Source organism: Drosophila albomicans, chromosome 3 (assembly GCF_009650485.2).
Source record: "Drosophila albomicans strain 15112-1751.03 chromosome 3, ASM965048v2, whole genome shotgun sequence".
NCBI lineage: Eukaryota > Metazoa > Arthropoda > Insecta > Diptera > Drosophilidae > Drosophila > Drosophila albomicans.
The window spans coordinates 33373593-33393107 of NC_047629.2; the positions used below are offsets into that span (position 1 = coordinate 33373593).

The 19515-nt window shown below is 34.0% G+C and overlaps 3 protein-coding genes across 4 annotated transcripts; 2 read left to right on the forward strand and 1 right to left on the reverse strand.

The window, feature by feature from the left end:
* The first annotated feature begins 67 nt into the window (after positions 1–67).
* On the forward strand, positions 68–1653 carry LOC117571011 (uncharacterized). The gene is made up of 3 exons (XM_034252969.2): positions 68–565; positions 627–1095; positions 1154–1653. Exons 1-3 carry the CDS (start codon positions 207–209, stop codon positions 1568–1570), a joined length of 1245 nt encoding a protein of 414 aa, XP_034108860.1. The 5' UTR covers positions 68–206; the 3' UTR covers positions 1571–1653.
* A 9768-nt stretch (positions 1654–11421) lies between these two features.
* Positions 11422–12506, reverse strand: LOC117566473 (reticulon-1-A). Its single transcript, XM_034246004.2, has 3 exons — positions 12409–12506; positions 11859–12343; positions 11422–11804 (listed from the first exon to the last, which is right to left on the reverse strand). Exons 2-3 carry the CDS (start codon positions 12340–12342, stop codon positions 11500–11502), a joined length of 789 nt encoding a protein of 262 aa, XP_034101895.1. The 5' UTR covers position 12343; positions 12409–12506; the 3' UTR covers positions 11422–11499.
* A 2260-nt stretch (positions 12507–14766) lies between these two features.
* Positions 14767–16630, forward strand: LOC117570539 (fibrinogen C domain-containing protein 1-like). 2 transcript variants are annotated; one of them, XM_034252246.2, is made up of 3 exons: positions 14767–14908; positions 14965–15833; positions 15893–16630. In XM_034252246.2, the coding sequence occupies exons 1-3, from the start codon at positions 14843–14845 to the stop codon at positions 16011–16013; spliced, it is 1056 nt and encodes a 351-aa protein (XP_034108137.1). In that variant the 5' UTR covers positions 14767–14842; the 3' UTR covers positions 16014–16630. The 2 variants fall into 2 exon arrangements, with proteins under 2 accessions (XP_034108137.1, XP_051860494.1); XM_052004534.1 differs by lacking the exon at positions 14767–14908 and having other exon boundaries at positions 14925–15833.
* The last annotated feature ends 2885 nt before the right edge of the window (positions 16631–19515 follow it).

Genomic DNA, 19515 nt, shown 5'->3' on the forward strand with positions numbered 1-19515 from the left:
ATAATAAACAATAATTTAGACATTAAACGTGATTACAACAAGTTGTGTATTAAGTGATATGCATACTCGCAGTTGGGGGTGCTCAATTTAAAGCGCCAAAGCTTCCGTGAATTTCACAATCGCCCGCCACATTTTGTTGCGATATTGGTCAGTGTTTCGACGCTACTTGCCGCTGTCGGACGTGTAGGAATAGAATACCGGACACTATGGATCAACAGGTGGAACAGCAATTAAGCGTTAAATCGGCGAACTTTGATGCCGCCTATATTGAAAAAGCATTGGCGCAAGCCTATAGCAGCGAGAGCTTGCGAGTGGAAAGTTTCGACAGCCAAGCCATTAGCCAGAGTGGTGAGAACTTTTGCAGCGTCATCTATCGGGTGAAAGTTGCATATCGCAAGAGTGCAAATGCGCCCCTAGTGCATGGTAGCTACATAGTGAAGGACTTGATACCCTTCATGGCTGAATTGGGTTCCAATGAGAAATTAATGTTCGAACAGCTGCTGCCTGCAATGGATCAAGTCTTGGCTAAAGCGACGCTGCAGCATGACAAAAAGCTGAGTGCTAAGTGAGTAGCTGGCGACTTTTTAACGAGATAGTTTTTAAAAATATTTGTTTACTGTTTTTAGTTGCTTGTTTGTGGAACGCTCAAAAGGCAAGGAAATCTATTTGCTAGAGGATTTGGGCGCTTTGAACTATTCTTCCTTAAATACTCTGGCATTTAAGGGCCTATCTGTAGAGGATGCACGCATATGTCTCTTCAAGTTGGCACAGTTTCATGCCTCCTCAATGGTGTTATTGCAAGAGCAGCCTACGTTGGCCGCTAAATTGGCGCCCTCACATTATGCCAAGGGAGTAAATGATGGATTCTCCCAAGCGCTCGTCTTGGACGCCGTAACATTTGCCGCTGAGATAGTAAAAGATTTTCCGGGTATGTCTGAAATTGCCGAAAAGATGAAAGCACAAATTGCGTCGGAGTATTCGAGGCGAATAATAGATGTGGTTGATCCCAAGAATTGCGACTTTAAAGTTATTGCTCATGGCGATATCTGGCTCAATAATTTAATGATTAATCGGGATACACAAAATGCAGTTATTGTAAGTATGGAAGTGTTTCGTGGAGATGAATTTTGTTATTCATAATGGAGTTTTTCAGGTGGATTTCCAAAACTGTTTTGTGGGCAGTCCGGCTGTGGATCTTCATTTCTTGTTCTACACAAGTTTGCAGCTTGAACTTTTGCTGAATGAGCAACAGAGTTTGCTGCAATATTATTTAGATTCACTTTGTCAAACATTAAAGGATTGCAACTATCAAGGATCGTTCCCAACATTTCCTCTGCTTGAACAGGAAATGAAACGTTGCTTGTTTTATGGCTATTATGCTGCTGTTTGTGAACTCCCCATTTGTTGTGCCTCCAAAGAGGCAGCTTCCGATTTTACTGCCCACACTTTTGCCAATAACGAGGCAATGCTTGCAAAACGTCATCAACTCTATGCCAGCGAGCGAGTGCGTGAAACGTTGAAGGCAACCTTGCCTCAATTTGAGGAGCAGGGAATTCTAGAACCGTTGTGAGTGAGAGGTAAATTGTTTACTATACTATATTATACTTTAATGGATTGTTACTATTTGCAAATTAAACTAATTTAACTGCTGAGCGTGTTGACTTTTTGATTGTGGCATAACATTTTCACTATCACTCACCATTCACACCTCATGCACATTCAAACACATTCATACTGGGAACTGGGCTAGTTTTTGGGGTTTATTGTCCGATTATAAAGAAATTTATGAAACAGATAAGAAAATACCTAGGAATCGCTAAAGTTCTGAGCCTTATCATTAAGTGCATGAGTCAAATATGTTTGGTCGTTGATATCAACAATTGTTTATTGTGTTTATTTTCTTCAAAGCTTAAATTGTTGAATGTTTTTTTAATCGTAGTTTAAAAATGACAAGTATTTAATTGTTATTAAAAAAATATATAAAGAAAACATATATGATATTTTGGAGACTTTATTACTTAGTTTGTTGGGGATTATTATCCGACTATAAAGAAATTTATGGAACTAAAACATGATCTATAAGTGCGTGAAATAAATTTGGTTGCTCAGATCAACAACTGCTATGTTTTTTCCTTATAATTTTAAATTGTTGAAGTATTTAATTCTTATTAAAAAGGTTAATAAAAGCGAATTCATTCTAGGTTCTTTATTGCTTAGTTTTTGGGGTTCACTATCCGATTACAATAAAACTTATGGAACAGATAAGAAAATACTTAGGAATCGCTAGAGTTTTGTACTTGATTCAAATATGGCTTGTTGGATTTTTTTTAAGTGCCGTAATAAGTGCGGGAATAAGTGCTGCAATCGTTAAGGCCGACAACAGTTAATTCTCGTTTGAGGTATACATTTCTTATGAATTTTTATTTGCTTGTCTGTCACGAGTGTGTAGAAGTGAAGTGTTTTCTTTTGTACAGACTATGCTTTAATCAGTTTCAGAATAATTGATAGTTAAAATGAGATTTTGTTGAAATAAATTTCAAGTATTAGCATGATAAGAGAGACTTATTCTTTGACAGAAAAAATTGTGGAATATTTTGAAGCATGAAACTATAAATTAGAAATTGAAAGGCAAACTTAATATCAACTGAGCAATTATTGTTTATTATAATAAATTGTAATAGAAGATAGTTGTTTATTATTATCTAAAACTTAAAAAAAAATATTATTTTTATGAGGATTTAACTGGGTTGAACAAATTCATGATCAAGTTATATTCTTTTGCGGAAAACTATTCAGAATTTTTGGATACGCAATTATATTTGTGAAATTAATATGTATTTTTTTTAATTTGAACAAGTTGTGTTTTTTTGTTTTCTATAGATTGTAATAATTTAGGGAATGTATATATATATATATATGTTTAAATTATAGATTTTCTATTTTATAGATTTATTAAGAATTTATTTATACAAATTGTGTATGGTTTTTTTTTTTTTAATTTTAAATATATATTTCTACATTCCATTAAAGTTTGAATTATTGCAAGTTGTTCAAAAAGTTTATGCAAAATACTTGATAAACAATGACTTGAATAAGCAGTTGCTTGTATAGTTCTTAAGCTGCGACTTTTTAAACAGCAAATGCATTGACAAAGCTTTCGCATACTCGATGCGTGACTGTGTGAGGAAGCTGTGTGGTAGGAGAGGGGGAAGTGGGGAAGTGGGAATCCCCTGGAGCTTAGGCAGCTTCTGATACAGCTATGACAGCTAAACAACCTGCATTACTCAAGTGTTTGCTTCTTGTGTTTATAAATAAATTTCGTGTCTGCCAAAGTTGCTGGCCAAGATTTACGATTTACGAGTAACGACTGCAAGTTCTTCTGGCTATTGAATATGCGACTGAGTGCGAGTGAGTGTGAGTGTGAGTGCTCATGTGAATGCGATGAATGTGCTGCGAGTATGTGCCTTGTTTTCGGTCTGCATAGTGTGCGATAAAGTTGGCATCGCTTTTCCTTCCCTTCTCCCTCGAGTTGGAGGTGTAAAATATGCAAATCGCTTTGCAGTTATTCTTAGAAAGTTGTCAGTTTCCAAGTCGAGTCGAGTCGAGCTGAGCCAAGCGTGCAAAACGGCAAATGCACTTGACACCCTGCAACTTGCCCTTGCCACTTGCCACTTCCAACTTGCCACTTGCTACTTGCCAGTTGCAACTTGTAAGTTGTAAGTGTTTAAAAAGCAATTTATTGTTTTGCCCAAAGTAAGCACCTTAACCCATTCTTTTGTTTTTGCCCTTTTGAGTAAGCTGATGCATGTTCTTCTCAATACAAAACTCTTGTTTTACTTTATGCATATTTTGTGATTTGGTGTCTTATGCAACTGCCGCGGGGCTTTATTACACTTGCATTCAATTTGAACACTTTTGCGACACTTTCGTTTGTTGATTTTCAAGAACAGAATCCTTAGGGGGAAGTGGAAGTAAATTTTATTTAATATGGTATAAAAAAAGACATTTTTAATTGGTAAAAATATAATATATATTACAGCGTTTTCATACTTTGTGATGGCAGGAAATGTATGTAACACACAGTATAAGGTATCTTCGATCCCAAAAAGCATTTATATTCTTGATCAGCGTCCATAGCTGATGTGATATAGCCATGTCCGCCTATCTATCCGTCTGTCCGTATAAATACCTAGATCTTAGAGACTATAAGATTATAATTATAAGCTCTATCTTATAATTTTTCCACTTTCACCCCGGCAAATTGACAAAAATTGAATAACTTTGGTGTCGCGAATTTTGGTATAGACAATAACAAGTAAGAAAGTTACAGTGGAGTGTGCTCGACTGTGAGATACCCGCTACCCATTTTGAATAAAAGCGAAATATTGCGGTATTATTTTTAAAATATACCGAAAATACTACAAAAATACTAAAAATATACCGAGCGGTATATTTGGTATATCGATATGATACCACATTCAAAATATACCATAGACGGCACAATATACCAGATTGTCGGATAAAGCAACTCAGACCCCCAGTAAGAAGGCGTTTTTGCCCATACAAAAGTATTTATTTAATACCTTCCACAATTTTTATCTGATCGCAATCAAATTGAATCATGAATCACAACTACTATAGTTCTTATTGTATATACCAAAATTCGCAGCTCTAGCTTTAAAATAACGCTTGCCATTCGATTTTTTTGATTTGCGGGGCGGAAGTGGGCGTGGCAAAAATTTGAAGCAAACTCGAGCTGCGTGCAAACATAACAAATGCTGTCGAAAAAAAATTATAGCTCTATCTCTTATAGTCTCTGAGATCCAGTGTTTCATACGGACGGACGGACAGACGGACATGGCTATATCGTCTCGGCTGTTGACGCTGATCAAGAATATATATACTTTTTAGGGTCGGAGATGCCTCCTTCTACCTGTTACATACATTTCCTGCCGACACAAAGTTATAATACCCTTCTACCCTATGGGTAGCGGGTATAATAATAAATAAAGTTACTTAAGAAACACTTCTGTATGGCAAATTACTCCTACTGCAATCGGTACTAATAATACGAATGACTAATAATATAATAAACAGTCTAATACTAAAACTGCACAGTACCGAAATAAATTCATAATAAATCATAATAATTTACAACTATCATTAATAGTTTTTCCTAATTTATAAAAAAATAATAATTGGTCTTGTGGTTCATAAAAATGTTGATCATCATCTAAATAATGTATTCAATTTAGCTCTAAAATGAACTCAATAGTTTAGTTTAAAAATAAAAAATAAGTTAGTTGAATGTGTAGTCATCATTTCTATACAGTTACAAATTTGCGACACTTGCATAAAATGCTATCAGTGCAAAATAAATAAATAAAGGTTGTGCAAAACTATGAATAATAATCCAAATATTAACAAAGAAATAATTTAAGTTAATGACGAACGCATCTTATTAAACGAGATGATGTTGTAGAAAAATTGCAAAAAATAGTGTAACGTAAACATTGAAAACAAAGCTATTATCATACATTTATTGCGTACACAAATTTTAACTATAGAAAGCTTTAATCAACATCTATAACCCTTTAAAAGTTGAATGCGTAAAGTGTCGTCTAGTTTTGAAATGCAGTCTTACTTTTAGCACGTTAAATTCAAGATGGAAAAAAATTGCTAAGCTCACGTCTAATTGGTTTCGTTTTCAAACTCAATTTCAGAGTTCAGTTTCAGATGTTGCAGCGTTTTTTCTCGAGCAATTTTCCAACTGTGTATTCGAAGGGAGAAGTGATAGGATCTCAACTGGTAGGCAAACCAAACAAAAGTCCAAACCCGTTAACTCTCAGAGGCAATAAGCATAACTGTCTGTCTGCTTTTTGCTTTGAACTCCATCGGAAGTTGCACCCAGACTTCATGTCTTCTTGTTTTTTTTTTTAGAATTTGGGGGGATGCTGCATCTCGCATTGCACTCGGAGTGAAAATCGGAGTACAAATCAAAGACAGGTGAATAAAAGGGGAGAGTGAAGGAGGAGAGTATTGGTCTTTGGGCTGCTTGAAGGCATTAATTGCATTCTGCAGCATCACATTGCACTTTCAATTAGTTGCAAATGCCTTCGTCTGCAACTCCAACTCCAGCTCCAACTCTAGTTGCGATGCCTTCGCAGCCTTTGGCAAAGTAACAGGAAACGGAAGTTAAGTGCTGAGGCGAGGCGTTAAGTAAAATCAACCCCCAACAACAGCAACAACTTCCCAGAGCCATGACATTCGAGAATTATGCATTAATTGAAAGGCGATGTTGACTCGCCCCCAATCTGACTGACTTTAGCTTGGGTGCAACTTGTGTTGATTTGTTTTGGCAGTTACCCAAAGTTGACCCATGGCTCGGCTTTGACTGCACCTTAACCCCTTGTTGCCCCCTGCTCTTTCTCTCTTTTCGGACTGCACTTTGCTGGCGGGCGAACAAACATTGAGACAGACTTGTTGTCTAATGCATTTCAAAAGTGAATTTATGGCTTTTCTTTTGGCTTTTTGTTGTTGTCTTCCCTTTGGACTTAGGCATTTTGTTTATTTTCAATGTTAATTAAAGCTTACGATTAACCTAATGCGCTTAAGGCGCTTTCACTTCTTCTTATCACAAAAAAATCACTTCAGAGTCTTTTCAATTAGCTCACAGCTTTTCCTCTCACAATTAAAGGCAATAAATTTGCACATAAAACCATAAATCAAAGTCCGATCATAATCGCAAAGCGCAAAGTAAAATAAAACAAATAAATAGAGTGAATACTTCACTTCCTTTTTCGTTGGCGAGTCGCCAACCCCCCAAAATTAAAGGGGGCGGGGGAACCCCACTGACCACAATGAAAGCTTTGCCGAATTTGGAAACTCAGCCAAACCGATGGTTGAACATCGTTTGGTTGCTTTTATTAATTGTCCAACTGTCTCCCATCATAATTAATGAACTTTCGGCACATCCTACAAGCTCTTCACTTCCTTCTTCTCCTTCTTCTCTCCTCAACCTTTGTCGAGTTAGTCCGGAATTCAAATAAAACTCTAATACTCGCATGTATATAAACAGGAATTTATTTTGGCACACCATAAATCTTTCATTTGACAAATCTCTGCTTCGAATTTTGGCTCGGTTTCATTTGGTTTTGTTCTCTTTAACACATTTATTTAATGGGTCAAAGTGGCTGCAATTAGGCGCATTACAAGGATTTACTGGGATTTCGTTTATCATTTTATTAGCTCTAGAAATGTGCGATTAAGTTTAGAAGACTAATCGGAAAATTTCGAAGTTTGAAGTATTTATTGTCACTTTTCTTAAAATATCGTTTTGTATTTACAACAAGTATTAAATCATTAACAACATAACTATAAACCACATATCTCTTACTCTTACTATTTTTTGAAATTTGTAAAATTAAACGATGAGTGATTGGCATCTGACAATCTGGTATGCTTAGTATTCTATAGTCTATTTTGAATGTACTATATATTATAAAAATACCAAATGTAGCCTTCGGTATATTTAATATTCTGCGGTATATTTTGCTGTATGCAGTACCATATAACTATACCAAATATCGCCTTATGTGTTTTTTTAGTATTTTGGGGGATATTTTGTACTATATTACAAATATACCAAATTATAACCTTCAGTATATTTTAATATTTTGCAGTATTATCCCTACATCACTAAGACTTTATACGTCTCACTGGTTCGTCCTATCCTTGAGTACGGATCTCTTGTCTGGAATCCCCAGTATAGGGTTTATCAAGATAGGATTGAATCGGTGCAGAAACAATTCTTATTATTTGCTCTTCGTAGTTTAAATTGGAATCCTAATATTAGATTACCACCGTATCGCAGTAGACTTTTATTACTAAACCTTCCTTCTCTTTCTGACCGTAGAACTATGCAAGGTGTTGTTTTTATACAGAGACTAATTAATGGTGAAATAGACTCTTTGGAGCTGTTAAGTCAAATTAGTTTTGCAGTTCCTGTCAGGATCACTAGGAATTTTCTTCCACTTCTCATTTCACGTAGATCTACTAACTTTGCTTGCCATAATCCCTTCCGTATACTGTGTGTGAACTATAATAATCTCAATAACGTAGTTTGCTCTAGTAAATCTATTTCTTTGCTTAAAACCTTATTATTAGCTTATTTATCGAGTATTTAATTGTTATTTTTCTTATTATACATATATTCTAACATATTTTTAATCTAATTTAATTAGCTGTCCAGCGTCTTTTAATATTTATTCGCGGTTTTCGTTTAATGCATGCTGTTTACAAATTTATTTTGTTTTGTCCGCGCGTCAACAAGCCCGTGTTTGGTATCGCTGGGCCACTTGATGGTACTGCCGTTAGTACGTCAACGTCCAAATAAATTAATTTGGCATAATTTAAGAATAATACATTTTTTTCTCGTTAAAAATGGGTAGCAGGTGTCTCACAGTCGAGCGCACTCTACTATTTCTTTCTTATTTGTTTTCATTGTGCATATTTAAATGTCTAGTTGTTTATATATATTGCACTTAATTAGCTAAAGTATTTCTTGTTTCTTGAATTTGCTGCTCATATAAAATATCAGTAATCCCAAATCATAATAAAATGTAGAATAGAATTGTGTTGGCTTTAAAAAAATTAAAATAAATATAATACTATACGTCACTTTGACTATGATAAAATACAAACAAAGAAACAGTTGAACAAATAAAACAAAAAAGAATGAAAAAATCAAAAGGTATTGAATACTATTCAATGCCACTTGGTTTGCTTTTCTTGAAACGATAATGTTGTGCCTAGAAGAGTTAAAGCTGTGCACACTGAATTTTTTATCTTTTAAATTTAATTAAATTTCAAGAGTATGTCGATCTGGGAAATTTAGTTAAGCTCGTTGTTTTCGAAAAACATTTTAATCTTAATCATTTAATTTAATCTCAAATCTGAGCAGATTTGATTGCTTAAATTTAAGCTACTGAGCAGTCTAGTTTGCTGCTAGTCTACTTCACTTTCAGCTACTTTATTTGCCTTGCTTAGGTTATCATTTTGTTGAAACTGTACCTGATGATGTCACATACATATATTCGCTTCACTCATTCGCTTAGTATCTTTCCCAGATTTACAGATACACATTGTGCTGGTCTGTACTTTAATGACAGCCTATAAATAATTTCGAGCAAACAGTCAAGTAGCAAGCTTAGAAATGCTCAAAGTAATCCCACAGAATTTGCATATGAATACGTAGATATCTCATCATGAGTGTGACTTGTGCCCAACCCTCCTACTCCTCCACCCCCCTGTAAGAGCCAATTGTGTGTGAAAAATTGGGCAGCAATTGCAAACAGAGAGAACACACATGGATGAGAAAAGGGGGAGGGAGAGGGTTGTGTGATGGATTCCCTTTTTTACAGACTAGCCCTTTCAGTCTGCTAATGACTAATGATGCCACAATTTATCTCAGATTATTTTGCTAGCAAGTGTTAATGTTTTTTAATTTTCATTACGTCGCTGGAGCTTCGCTTTCCTCTCCCCGCTTTCTCTTCTTCTCTACCATGTGTGCATAATTACTTAAAACGCAGCACGATGTGTGGAAAAGCGCCATTGTCATCATTTTGAAATTATTTAAATTCTAGCAACTGACTAACTGCCACAACTGATTAATGAGCAAGAGACGCCTCCTCCTCTTCCAACTACCGCAAAACCCCTTAGACTTCACCCCCTCTTCAAATGTCGTATACCTCGTGCAAATGAAAAATTAACAAACATTTTCCTGTTTGCTTTTAAGCTCAGTGCTAGCAAGTGCTTCAATTTTATATGGTTCTTAAGAAACTCGACTGATAATTATACGGGATTTGCATGTGGAATTTTCCACATGGGCAGCAAACTCATTCAGTTTCAAGAATAGATAGTGGGGGAAATATTGATAGCGACAGATAATAAGAGCAGAATTCTCTTAATGTAGAAAATAAGTAATTAAAATTTAAAATCGGAAACATGTTTTTCATAGGCTTACGTAAGTTTTTGAAGACTTTCTTAATATATTAGGTCCAACCATTTTATATAATTTTTGTTTTGTTTTTTGTTTTATTTTTAAATGCTAAATGAACATAAAAATTATTTTTTTAGCTTCAAATCATTATTATTTATTCATATTTTATTTAACTACTTTTTGTGGTAATTAAAAGAAGTTGTAAACTTAAGAAAAATAATATGTTTATTTGCATCACATATATTTAGTCTTCCTTATTCAATTAATTAGGCATTTTCACACTGGTTTTGTTTTCTGAAATCAGTTATTTTTCATGTATTATTGTCAGATGTTTTAAAAATCTCAATTTTTTCAAATCACTACAGAATGAAGAGTATTCTCACATTTAAAAGACAAATATTTGAAAGGAAGAAAACTTTAATTTTGTCACTTTGATGATGAATAAATTCTCGACTATTATTGCTAGTATTTTAAATAATTCCACAAGTTCAAAAATATTTCCATTTACTTTTTGAGTCTTCACTAATTTCACTAAGCATAGAATGAAGAACTTTATCAGTTGTTGAACATTTGAGAGGTATAAAACTGTATAGAGAAATACGCATTATTACAGCACGTTTCGAGAGATAATTTCTCCACTAGAAATGCTAGAAATTTTTACATGCGTGCAATTTGAATACTGTCTCCCATCGTTGGCTGTTCAACTGCGCAAATAAATCTAATGCAATTACCTTAAAAGCGCCAAAGCGATAAAAGCATATTCCGCATACGGATTTATATACGCTCGCTGCAATTTTACACAAAATTTTTATGACATTTACGCGCAGCAATAAAAACTAAACAAATCCGCAGTATTACGATCAAATGCTAATGGCGCCAGGGTCAGACAGAAAGACAGTCAGACAACAAAAAGAGAGGGACAGCTTCAGCATCAGCTTCAGCTTCAACTGATTGATGAATTGCTTCGGTTTGAGTTGCCAGTTGTCAGTTATCTATTCGTTGTTGTTGTTGTTGTTGTGTAATTGAAGTGCTTACAAGGGACTTTTGTGGTGTGTAATGACAGACATTCGACGTTTTATGAGGGAAACAGACATGGAAGAGAAAACTAATTACCTTAGTTTGCCAACTGCAAGAAACGAAATTTTATGCTTGTGTTGTGTGTTGTGGCTTGGCACTTTTCGATGGATGTTTACTCAACATTTTTAATGGCATTTTGCATACGATTTAAATTTGATGCGGCTGCAGTGCATCGATAAAGCAGGCGACCCTTTTTTTTTACAACATTTACGAGCTGAAGGCGGCAAAATTTTTGTGGCATAAAAACGCATCGTCGTCGCCATCATAAAAGTGTCTTCGTTTTCAAATATAATTCATAGTGCAGTGAAATATTCTCCCTTTCGGTTGCTGATGTGTGAAAAGACTTTTGACAACATTAAAGCTGCAGTTGTGGAACTTTTATTAATATAACTGCAATTGATTAATCATGACAAATTCGCTGCTTATGTCCCCTTATAATGCTGATAGTCCTCCATAGAGACATCTTCTTGTGCCCAGTCATAGTCCGATTCAGCCGAAATATATTGCCCCATATTAAGCTGATCAATCTCACAATCAATGCCATTGGACTTCTGTCTGTTCGAAGATATAACCTGAGGATCCACAGCGACAGTTGGAGCTGAAGAGTGCGACTTCTTTTTGGTTGAAAACAAGCGAGTTTTGAGTTGTTGCAAGTGCTTGAATTGATTGTTGATTAAGGGCTTCTTCCACTCGTAGAGTTTGGGCAGCGTAAACAGCATAACAAAACCTAACAAAGAATTTAATTTATATATTTTTTTAGCTGTATTTCGAATTCATTTACCTATCAAAACCATCGTCATGCCATTGATGTAGTCACCAAGCACATTGAGTCCACAGAGTGCGATCAGAAATTTCAAAGAGTCCACGAAGTCTTCAATTAGTATCAACGAGCGCAATTGGCAAAGTATTGGATTCACTTTGATAACAATAAAACGCGCCAGACGAGCAGCAGATTCCTCTGAGATGCTCACATCAGTCTCCAGAAAGTTTTGATACGGATGATCCATAATGTGGCTCTTGCTTAGCTTACGCATGCCCCAAATGTGGCAGCAATAGCTCATGCTGATCAGCACAATCAGCACGCCAAAAACGCTTACCACACTGATGATTGAATTTGAGGCAATGTCCATGAGAATCATCAACATCAGAAGAAAGACGAATGAAGTCTTGCGCCAATTACGCCACAAGATCAGCTGCATGAATTCGCTATTGGGCCCAGAATCCTTGGAGCCCATTTTACAGTCATTATCCTTATTGAATTCCATTCTGAAGCAGAAACTCCGTTAAAAGAGATTTCTGGTTTGTCTAGAAACTAAATTGGATATACTTACTTTTCGGAGAATTATTTTGCAAGGCTTGCGATGAGGAATAAGTTGTAATGAATTAGTATGAGAGTGTATGAAGTAAAAGCCTACTTCTTAAATTTAAATATAGACACTAGATTTTCGAATGTACGAGCATTGAGTTCACTGCGCTTTAAAATATTTGTGTGATCTTTCATTTGCCCGTCTTCTAAAATTGATCCGATATTTGTATAATTCATATCATATTATTCTAAAATAGTTTTATACATTTATATTTATTTATATAATTTTAATTAAGTAAAATAATAAAGTATTGCGATTTTATTAGGTAACCAAATAAGTTAGCTAAGAATATATGCTTATTTCTTAAAGTAAATTAACGCTTAAGATTCAAATTCTTCCTAGTAAAATTATTTTTATTCTCATACTAAAACTTTGTATACTAATTACATAACCTTTTGTCTCTGCTTAGAAATATAATATAAATAGGATAAAGAATTACAATGAGTGTATATTTGTATGTAATTGGATTTAACATAAGAGGAAATTGATGAGAGAACTGCAAGTAAATTTATGTAGCGTATTTTTTTAAGGTATCTTAAAGTAACTTGCAAATTCGTCTTTCTTCTTCTGAGAAACTCAGTTTAACCACAGGTATCATATCATATGCTGCCAGCTGCTGCCAATAAAATGAAATTTCATTCCAGATTGATAACCAAATAGGAATTGTCTGGGGAAAAGGTTTCATCTTGTATTATGTTAACGCAAACCCCTTCTGATTTCAAAGTTGGGCTGAGTTCCTGTCAACTTTGCATAAAATTGAATTTTGTATTTCGTTTATTTTAAAACAGTTGGATTTATATTTGCTTTAATAATTCATAGGTTATATTTTCATCCTCGATTGTAGTTTGTTGCTTCCAGCTGCTTCACAGCTTCCCTTGCCTTTTGATCTGTTGCACCAAACAAGTGTCACGTTTTACACTCCGTCGGAACCTTTTGATTTCTCAATGATTTCGGCAAATACGTCACTCTCTCTAGCTCGCTCTCGATGTGGAGGTGTCACCGTCAATGGGTCACTGAAAGCCCTTAGCCTTCTGTGAGGTCCTATTGAGTGGCATTTGCCAATTGATTTGTCAAAGGAATTACGCTGATATTTTGGGCAAATAATACAAATCAGTGGCGTCAAAATGACATCAAGTGGCTGTCGAGTTGAGAACCACCCTCAAAAAAAGAATTCACATTGGGAAGTGGGAAATCACTTGCCGTTCTCTGAGTATTATGTACTTAAAAGCGGTCGAGTGAGAATAATATATATATGTAATGAATAATGGGAAAGCATAAACGAATAGTGTTGTTAAGAAATGAAATAGTGTTGAAAAGTGCTCAATAGTTTATCTGCAGAGTTTCTGAAAATAGAATTACTATAACTTCCCAAATTACAAGTACATATGTTGAACTGATCTATTTATTGCATAAAACTTTATCAAGAATATAGTTCTTAGTTAAAATGTTTTATTTAATATTAACATAGTTCTGAATATATTATCAATTGCAATAATTCCAATCATTTGCTGGATAATTCTTACACCTTGAGAAAAATAATAGTAACAAATAAAATTAATAGCAATTTGATACATTCTAATTATTTTGGAGCATACAGATTTTTGATTAGACAATATATATGTTTCTTTTTATACTATTATTTATATTATTATTTTTTGTCATGAATATTTCAATTTTATTTTGGATTTTTTATTTTTTTTAGATTAATACCTACAAGGCTAATTATATGTTAATGGATGAATACTTTTGAGATGCCTTTTACAATTATTTTATATTCTATCACATGAGCAAGAATTAATTTATTATAATTTTCTCCAATTTATGTTTAAAAATTATTTTATTTTTAAAAATCAAGAAATAATTTAAATTATATTATATTATTGATTCACATAAATTATATAAGCAGTTGTTATTTCAGAGAAAGCATTTCGAAGAAGTAATCAAAAATAGTTGGTTCATCGATATTCAAAATCCGATGCTGAATAATTTCAATATGAAATTCATATTTTCATATTTTTAATAAAATAGCACAGTCTTTTAATATATATAGGACAAATTTTTATAGTTTAATTAACAGCTTTAACGCATTTTTAATTTCATATTCCTGGCCTATCATTTCAATGAGAGTATTATTAAATTAAATTAGTTTCGAAACGCAAATTTTATTAAACAAAACAAAGGTTACATACATAATATTTCAATATATTATATAATTCGCTTCTAGATTAATCTTGCATATTTAGTATTTTGCTAAAGGTTATCAAAAGTGCAAGCATCAACGGATTTAATCACATATTGGAAGCACAACTGCAAACTGGCACTTTCCTTTTCATCGTTGCAAATTAAGCGGCATTCAGTTGATTTTTAGTTCTGTAACGAATCGGAATAAAAAATTAAAATGAATATTTCTACTCATACGCGTATATTGGCAATATTGTTAATTGTATTACAAGTGAATAGCAAGGTAAATGTGTATGTTAGCGCAATTAAATATAAGTACTAAGTTAATATTCCATTCAGTGCATCAATAACTCAAAAGAATTGGATGATCAATGCAGTACCTATTGCTATCAAGTTGTGAAGCCCCTTCTACAATACGTAAATACGGTCAAAGAATATAATGAGCTGCAGCATACAATCAAGTTACAAGCAGAAACAATAAACAAGCTAAATGAATTGATAAAGTCTAAGGATATACAGCTAGCACAGCAAACTAAATTGAGCGAAACGTATGAAAGTCAAAATCAATATCAAAAGAAACTTCTTGAGCAATATGAAATTCAATTAACTACCTTAAAATCAGATATCTCTTTGAAAGATAAAGAGATTAAGAATTTGCAATCTCAAAATGTAAAAACAAAAGAGCTTCAAACTCAAATCACAGCAATTAAACAAGCATCTAGCTGCCTAGGCAAATTGACGTATCTTCATGCCTTAAGAGTCCCCATATTTCATAGAATGACAGTTCCATGTGAATCGAATTTACCTGAGGCTGGAGCTGGTTGGACTGTAATCCAGCGGCGTAAGGATGGTAGTGTGAATTTTAATAGAACGTGGTCAGAGTATAGAGAAGGCTTTGGAAATCTTCATGGTGAATTCTTTCTTGGACTGGAGAAGATTCATTTGCTGACACAATCCCAACCACATGAATTGTTTGTCTTCCTTGGGGACTTTTTTAATGAAACCCGCTATGCTCGATATAACAACTTCGTCATTGGTAACGAAAAAGAATTCTACGAGTTAAAAGAACTCGGCACATTCTCAGGCACTGCTTCCGATTCAATGCAAACTCACATAAATCAAAAGTTTTCAACACCGGATAGGGATTCTTCTAACAATTGCGCTAAATATTATAGTTCTGGATGGTGGTTTTCCAATTGCTATCGGTGGTAATAATTTAAGACTTTTCGCAATAGAAAAATTTACCAAACGTTGTGTCATATTTCAGCAATCTTAACGGAAAATATATAAATATCGATAATGGTACGGATGTCAATGGCATTGAATGGAGATGGTGGAAGGCTCGACCGATGAAATTTGCACAAATGATGATTAGGCCACTTGAGTAAAATTTTATAAATAATATAAACACAAAATTCATTCGGCATTTCAAAAAAATTAAAAAATTGTGTATGTCCTTAAATGAAAACTTGATATATTTGGCTTTATATCTTTTAAATTGTAATCAGGTTCTGTCTGTAATCGATGAACATGTTTCGATGTAAACTATTAGATACCCACTATGTTGTTTATGTAAAAGGCAAATAATACCAAATAGATATTTTCAATTAAATAACCCAACTAAATATACGAAGATATACATATACATATATACTTATACATATACTTAAGTACATATATTTGATATTATATTTTATGACCACATGCAAATATACCAATAGCGACAAAATAGTGTTTAAAATTGCTAAAAAAAAAAATCATTACTTTCTCTGTCGAAAAATATTAAACGTACTTTAAAGATTCTGGAAAAGAATTAATAGGATTGAGTTTTAAAATATTTATACCTACTTACCTTAATTACGAAGAAAATTTGTAATACAGTTTATACCCAAATTTATGTTTCTTCCAAATAAATACTCAATGTGTTTGAAGTTGTCAAGAAAGAAAACAGTTTAGTGTGAATAAAGCTAGTTTTTTTTTAACCATATTATTTAATAAAAATTCATAATGAAATCAATCTATATATTTCTTGATTTAAGTCATTGAAGGAATGATAAAACTATTTATGCGGAGCATGCTGTTAGCTTTATCGGCTAACTCTGAAATCAAATAAGACAATGTCAGAGTTCGCATGCCAAAACACACACGAAATTGTCAGCCATAAATTTAACTAATATACAACAGGCTCTCAAGCAATGTCTGCCAAAGCCACCCAACCCCCCTTTTCCCCCGTTGCTCGATAGGAATGTGGAAGCACAATAATCAAGCCAAATGCTGTAGCCAAGTCGAATTACAGCCACAATTCGAATGTGAATGCGAGTGCGAGTTCGAGTTCGAGTTGCGAGTTAAGGTAACGCATGGCAATGGCCATAAAATGACACTGAGTGTCAGTTTCAATTAAACATGTTGACAGCTGTAAGGGGCCCCTTGTATCCAAATACTACACACAGGTCCAAACAAGAATAGTAGTCAAGCTTATATTGGCAGGAGGGTTGTTTCGTTCCATAGGCCATTTCGATTTTAATACAAGAAATTCCGGACATTGTCCGGCCATGTGTAACAATAAGCTTGAAGAGTTGGAGAATGGGAAGCGAATACTTGGATGACAACTTTATCTGCAGTGAGAATCGTTCAGTAGTCTTAAGACATCTTACAACACTTTTGCCTTTTGCCAATTTTATTTTTAGTGTATCTTTGATTTTTGACAGCCAGCAACAAATTATACACATTTTAAGTAATTTTATGTGTTTGCTTTCATTTATTTGTATCTATTTGCATGCATTTCTTGAGATTTTTCCACATCACGTTTGCTGTCGTTGTCCATTGACAACCTTGTCAAACACTGCTCCAGACTGTCTCTCAGGGATTTAGTTTAATTAAACTATGTATGTGTGTGTGTGTTTGGTTGTATACATGATGTTTGCATATTAATTTCCTGTAATTTTGATTGAGTTTTGCATAAATTTGCAAATGATCAAATATGCATTTAGTTTGGCATTAGGCAAGATAAACATTGCTGCAACATTTTCATTCATTTTCAAGACATTCCTAAAGACAGGCAATTTTTTCTTTTATTTGCTTTCTTTCGAGATAGAGATAGAGTAAGAGTAAGTGTGGCAAGGAACAACATCTCTTTGTTTTCGTCACGGACGAGTGGCGAAAAGCAATCACAGTCAACAATCCAATCTCCCCTTCAAGTTGCACAACAAAAATCCGAGTATTTGCCGCATTTTTTCCAGTTGGGGACGCCGCCCGTCTTTTGTATTATTGGTGAAATTAGAATTTCTCATTAAAATAAGTGTTGGCACTGGACCCGGTTGACTTGAGACAAGGTGCTCGGCCATGGGGCAATAGACTTAAGTTGAGTATCTCGCCTTGGCTCCTTCTCGGTCACTCATTAGTTCCGCATCAAAATCTGACTGACATTCTTCTTGCCCCCAAGCTCACTTTCTTTATATTTATCTCCTTCTGCATTTGTATCTTTATTTGCTCCCCAAAATGTTGTCGCATTGTTTTGCTGTCGTCTTCGTCTTCATCCTGGCAACTTGCCCACTTGAGTTGTTCTCTTTTTTCTTTTTTTGGGGGCATTAACTTTTTCAAATTTTAATGGGTTTTGTATCCAATTGCTGCAAACAGTCGCTGGCTTGTTTGTAATTAAAACTGCAACTCATTTGAGTCGCATAAAAAATTAAAAGACCTATCTCGTCATCTTTTGGTACTTTGCGTTTAATAGGCTTAAAAACTGAAACACTTTGTGTTGTCAATGCTGTTCAACCCGTTTTCTGTGCTTTGATTTCTGAGGCATTGCAATGCCAAGATATCAATCGCTTTTAATGTGTTCGCTTCGGCAATCCTTTAGGCTTAACTTAGCCCTTAATTATTGTGAGAATAATCCAATTGTGGTTTTCTTTAAATGGACTTTGAAAAGTATTAGAGTTCGTAGTAAAAATAGGCAATGAATGGAATAATCTAGGGGAAAAATGGTTGAATATTTGATTTTTTTAATCTATAAAGTATTTATTATTAATTTGTATTTATTTATTTATTTTTATTAATGTTGTAATATAGCTGAGAAAAAATGTTCTTTAATAAAATGATTTATTTATAATTATCATATAGTTTATGTACGAACTTGTAATTCTGAATGTTATTTTTTATCAGTTATAGATATCTTATTTTAATGAATTGAGTATGTACTATTTTTGTATTATTTAAATTTAATATGGATATGTATCTTATAGTAAACTTATTAATCTAATTAGTCTTCAAAATTGCACTTTTAGTATTAAATTCAAGAAAAGTAAAGTTAGCTAAGATTTTCTTTAGTAAATTTATAAATTTCTTACACATTTTGTATGCTAAGTAACAGCTCAATATATTATCTCACAACCATTTCAATGCGTTGCATATTTCCCAATCAAATTATAATACTCTTGAGTGTATAATTGCTCGCAGTTTTCGAAACTTTCCACACCTTTTCCTCTCTTAACTTTTGGCTATTTTTGGGCATTCGATTGTTGCCCCAAACTCAGTTCATTGGCAACTTTGTTGTTCACCAACTTTTCATATGGCTTTTTGGCTGAAATGTGTGTGCACAATTGTTGTTGTCTGATATGCATTGAGTTTTGAGTTTTGTTAGCCACATTGTTGCTGCTGTCGTTGGCCAAATGTAAACTTTGAGTTTAACTTTTGCTTGTTAGATTCAAGTGGAAGCGGCGGCGGTTGCCTTGTAAAATGTTTACAAACTAAAAAAAAAATAAGTTTTATGCAAAAACATGAAACACGAACCCAATGGGAAATGTGGCAACAGTTTTGTGTTTGGTTTCTGTTACAGTTGAAAGTTTATGTTGTTGCAGTTGCATTCAGTTATTGTTTGCGTCGGTTGGTGCT

Coding starts and splice junctions, on each gene's coding strand:
- LOC117571011 (XM_034252969.2), top strand. CDS start 207: ATGGATCAACAGGTGGAACAGCAATTAAGCGTTAAATCGGCGAACTTT. Junction 566..626: donor GACAAAAAGCTGAGTGCTAA/GTGAGTAGCTGG, acceptor TACTGTTTTTAG/TTGCTTGTTTGTGGAACGCT. Junction 1,096..1,153: donor ATACACAAAATGCAGTTATT/GTAAGTATGGAA, acceptor GGAGTTTTTCAG/GTGGATTTCCAAAACTGTTT.
- LOC117570539 (XM_034252246.2), top strand. CDS start 14,843: ATGAATATTTCTACTCATACGCGTATATTGGCAATATTGTTAATTGTA. Junction 14,909..14,964: donor TATTACAAGTGAATAGCAAG/GTAAATGTGTAT, acceptor TATTCCATTCAG/TGCATCAATAACTCAAAAGA. Junction 15,834..15,892: donor TTTTCCAATTGCTATCGGTG/GTAATAATTTAA, acceptor GTCATATTTCAG/CAATCTTAACGGAAAATATA.
- LOC117566473 (XM_034246004.2), bottom strand. CDS start 12,342: ATGGAATTCAATAAGGATAATGACTGTAAAATGGGCTCCAAGGATTCT. Junction 11,805..11,858: donor CATGACGATGGTTTTGATAG/GTAAATGAATTC, acceptor ATTCTTTGTTAG/GTTTTGTTATGCTGTTTACG.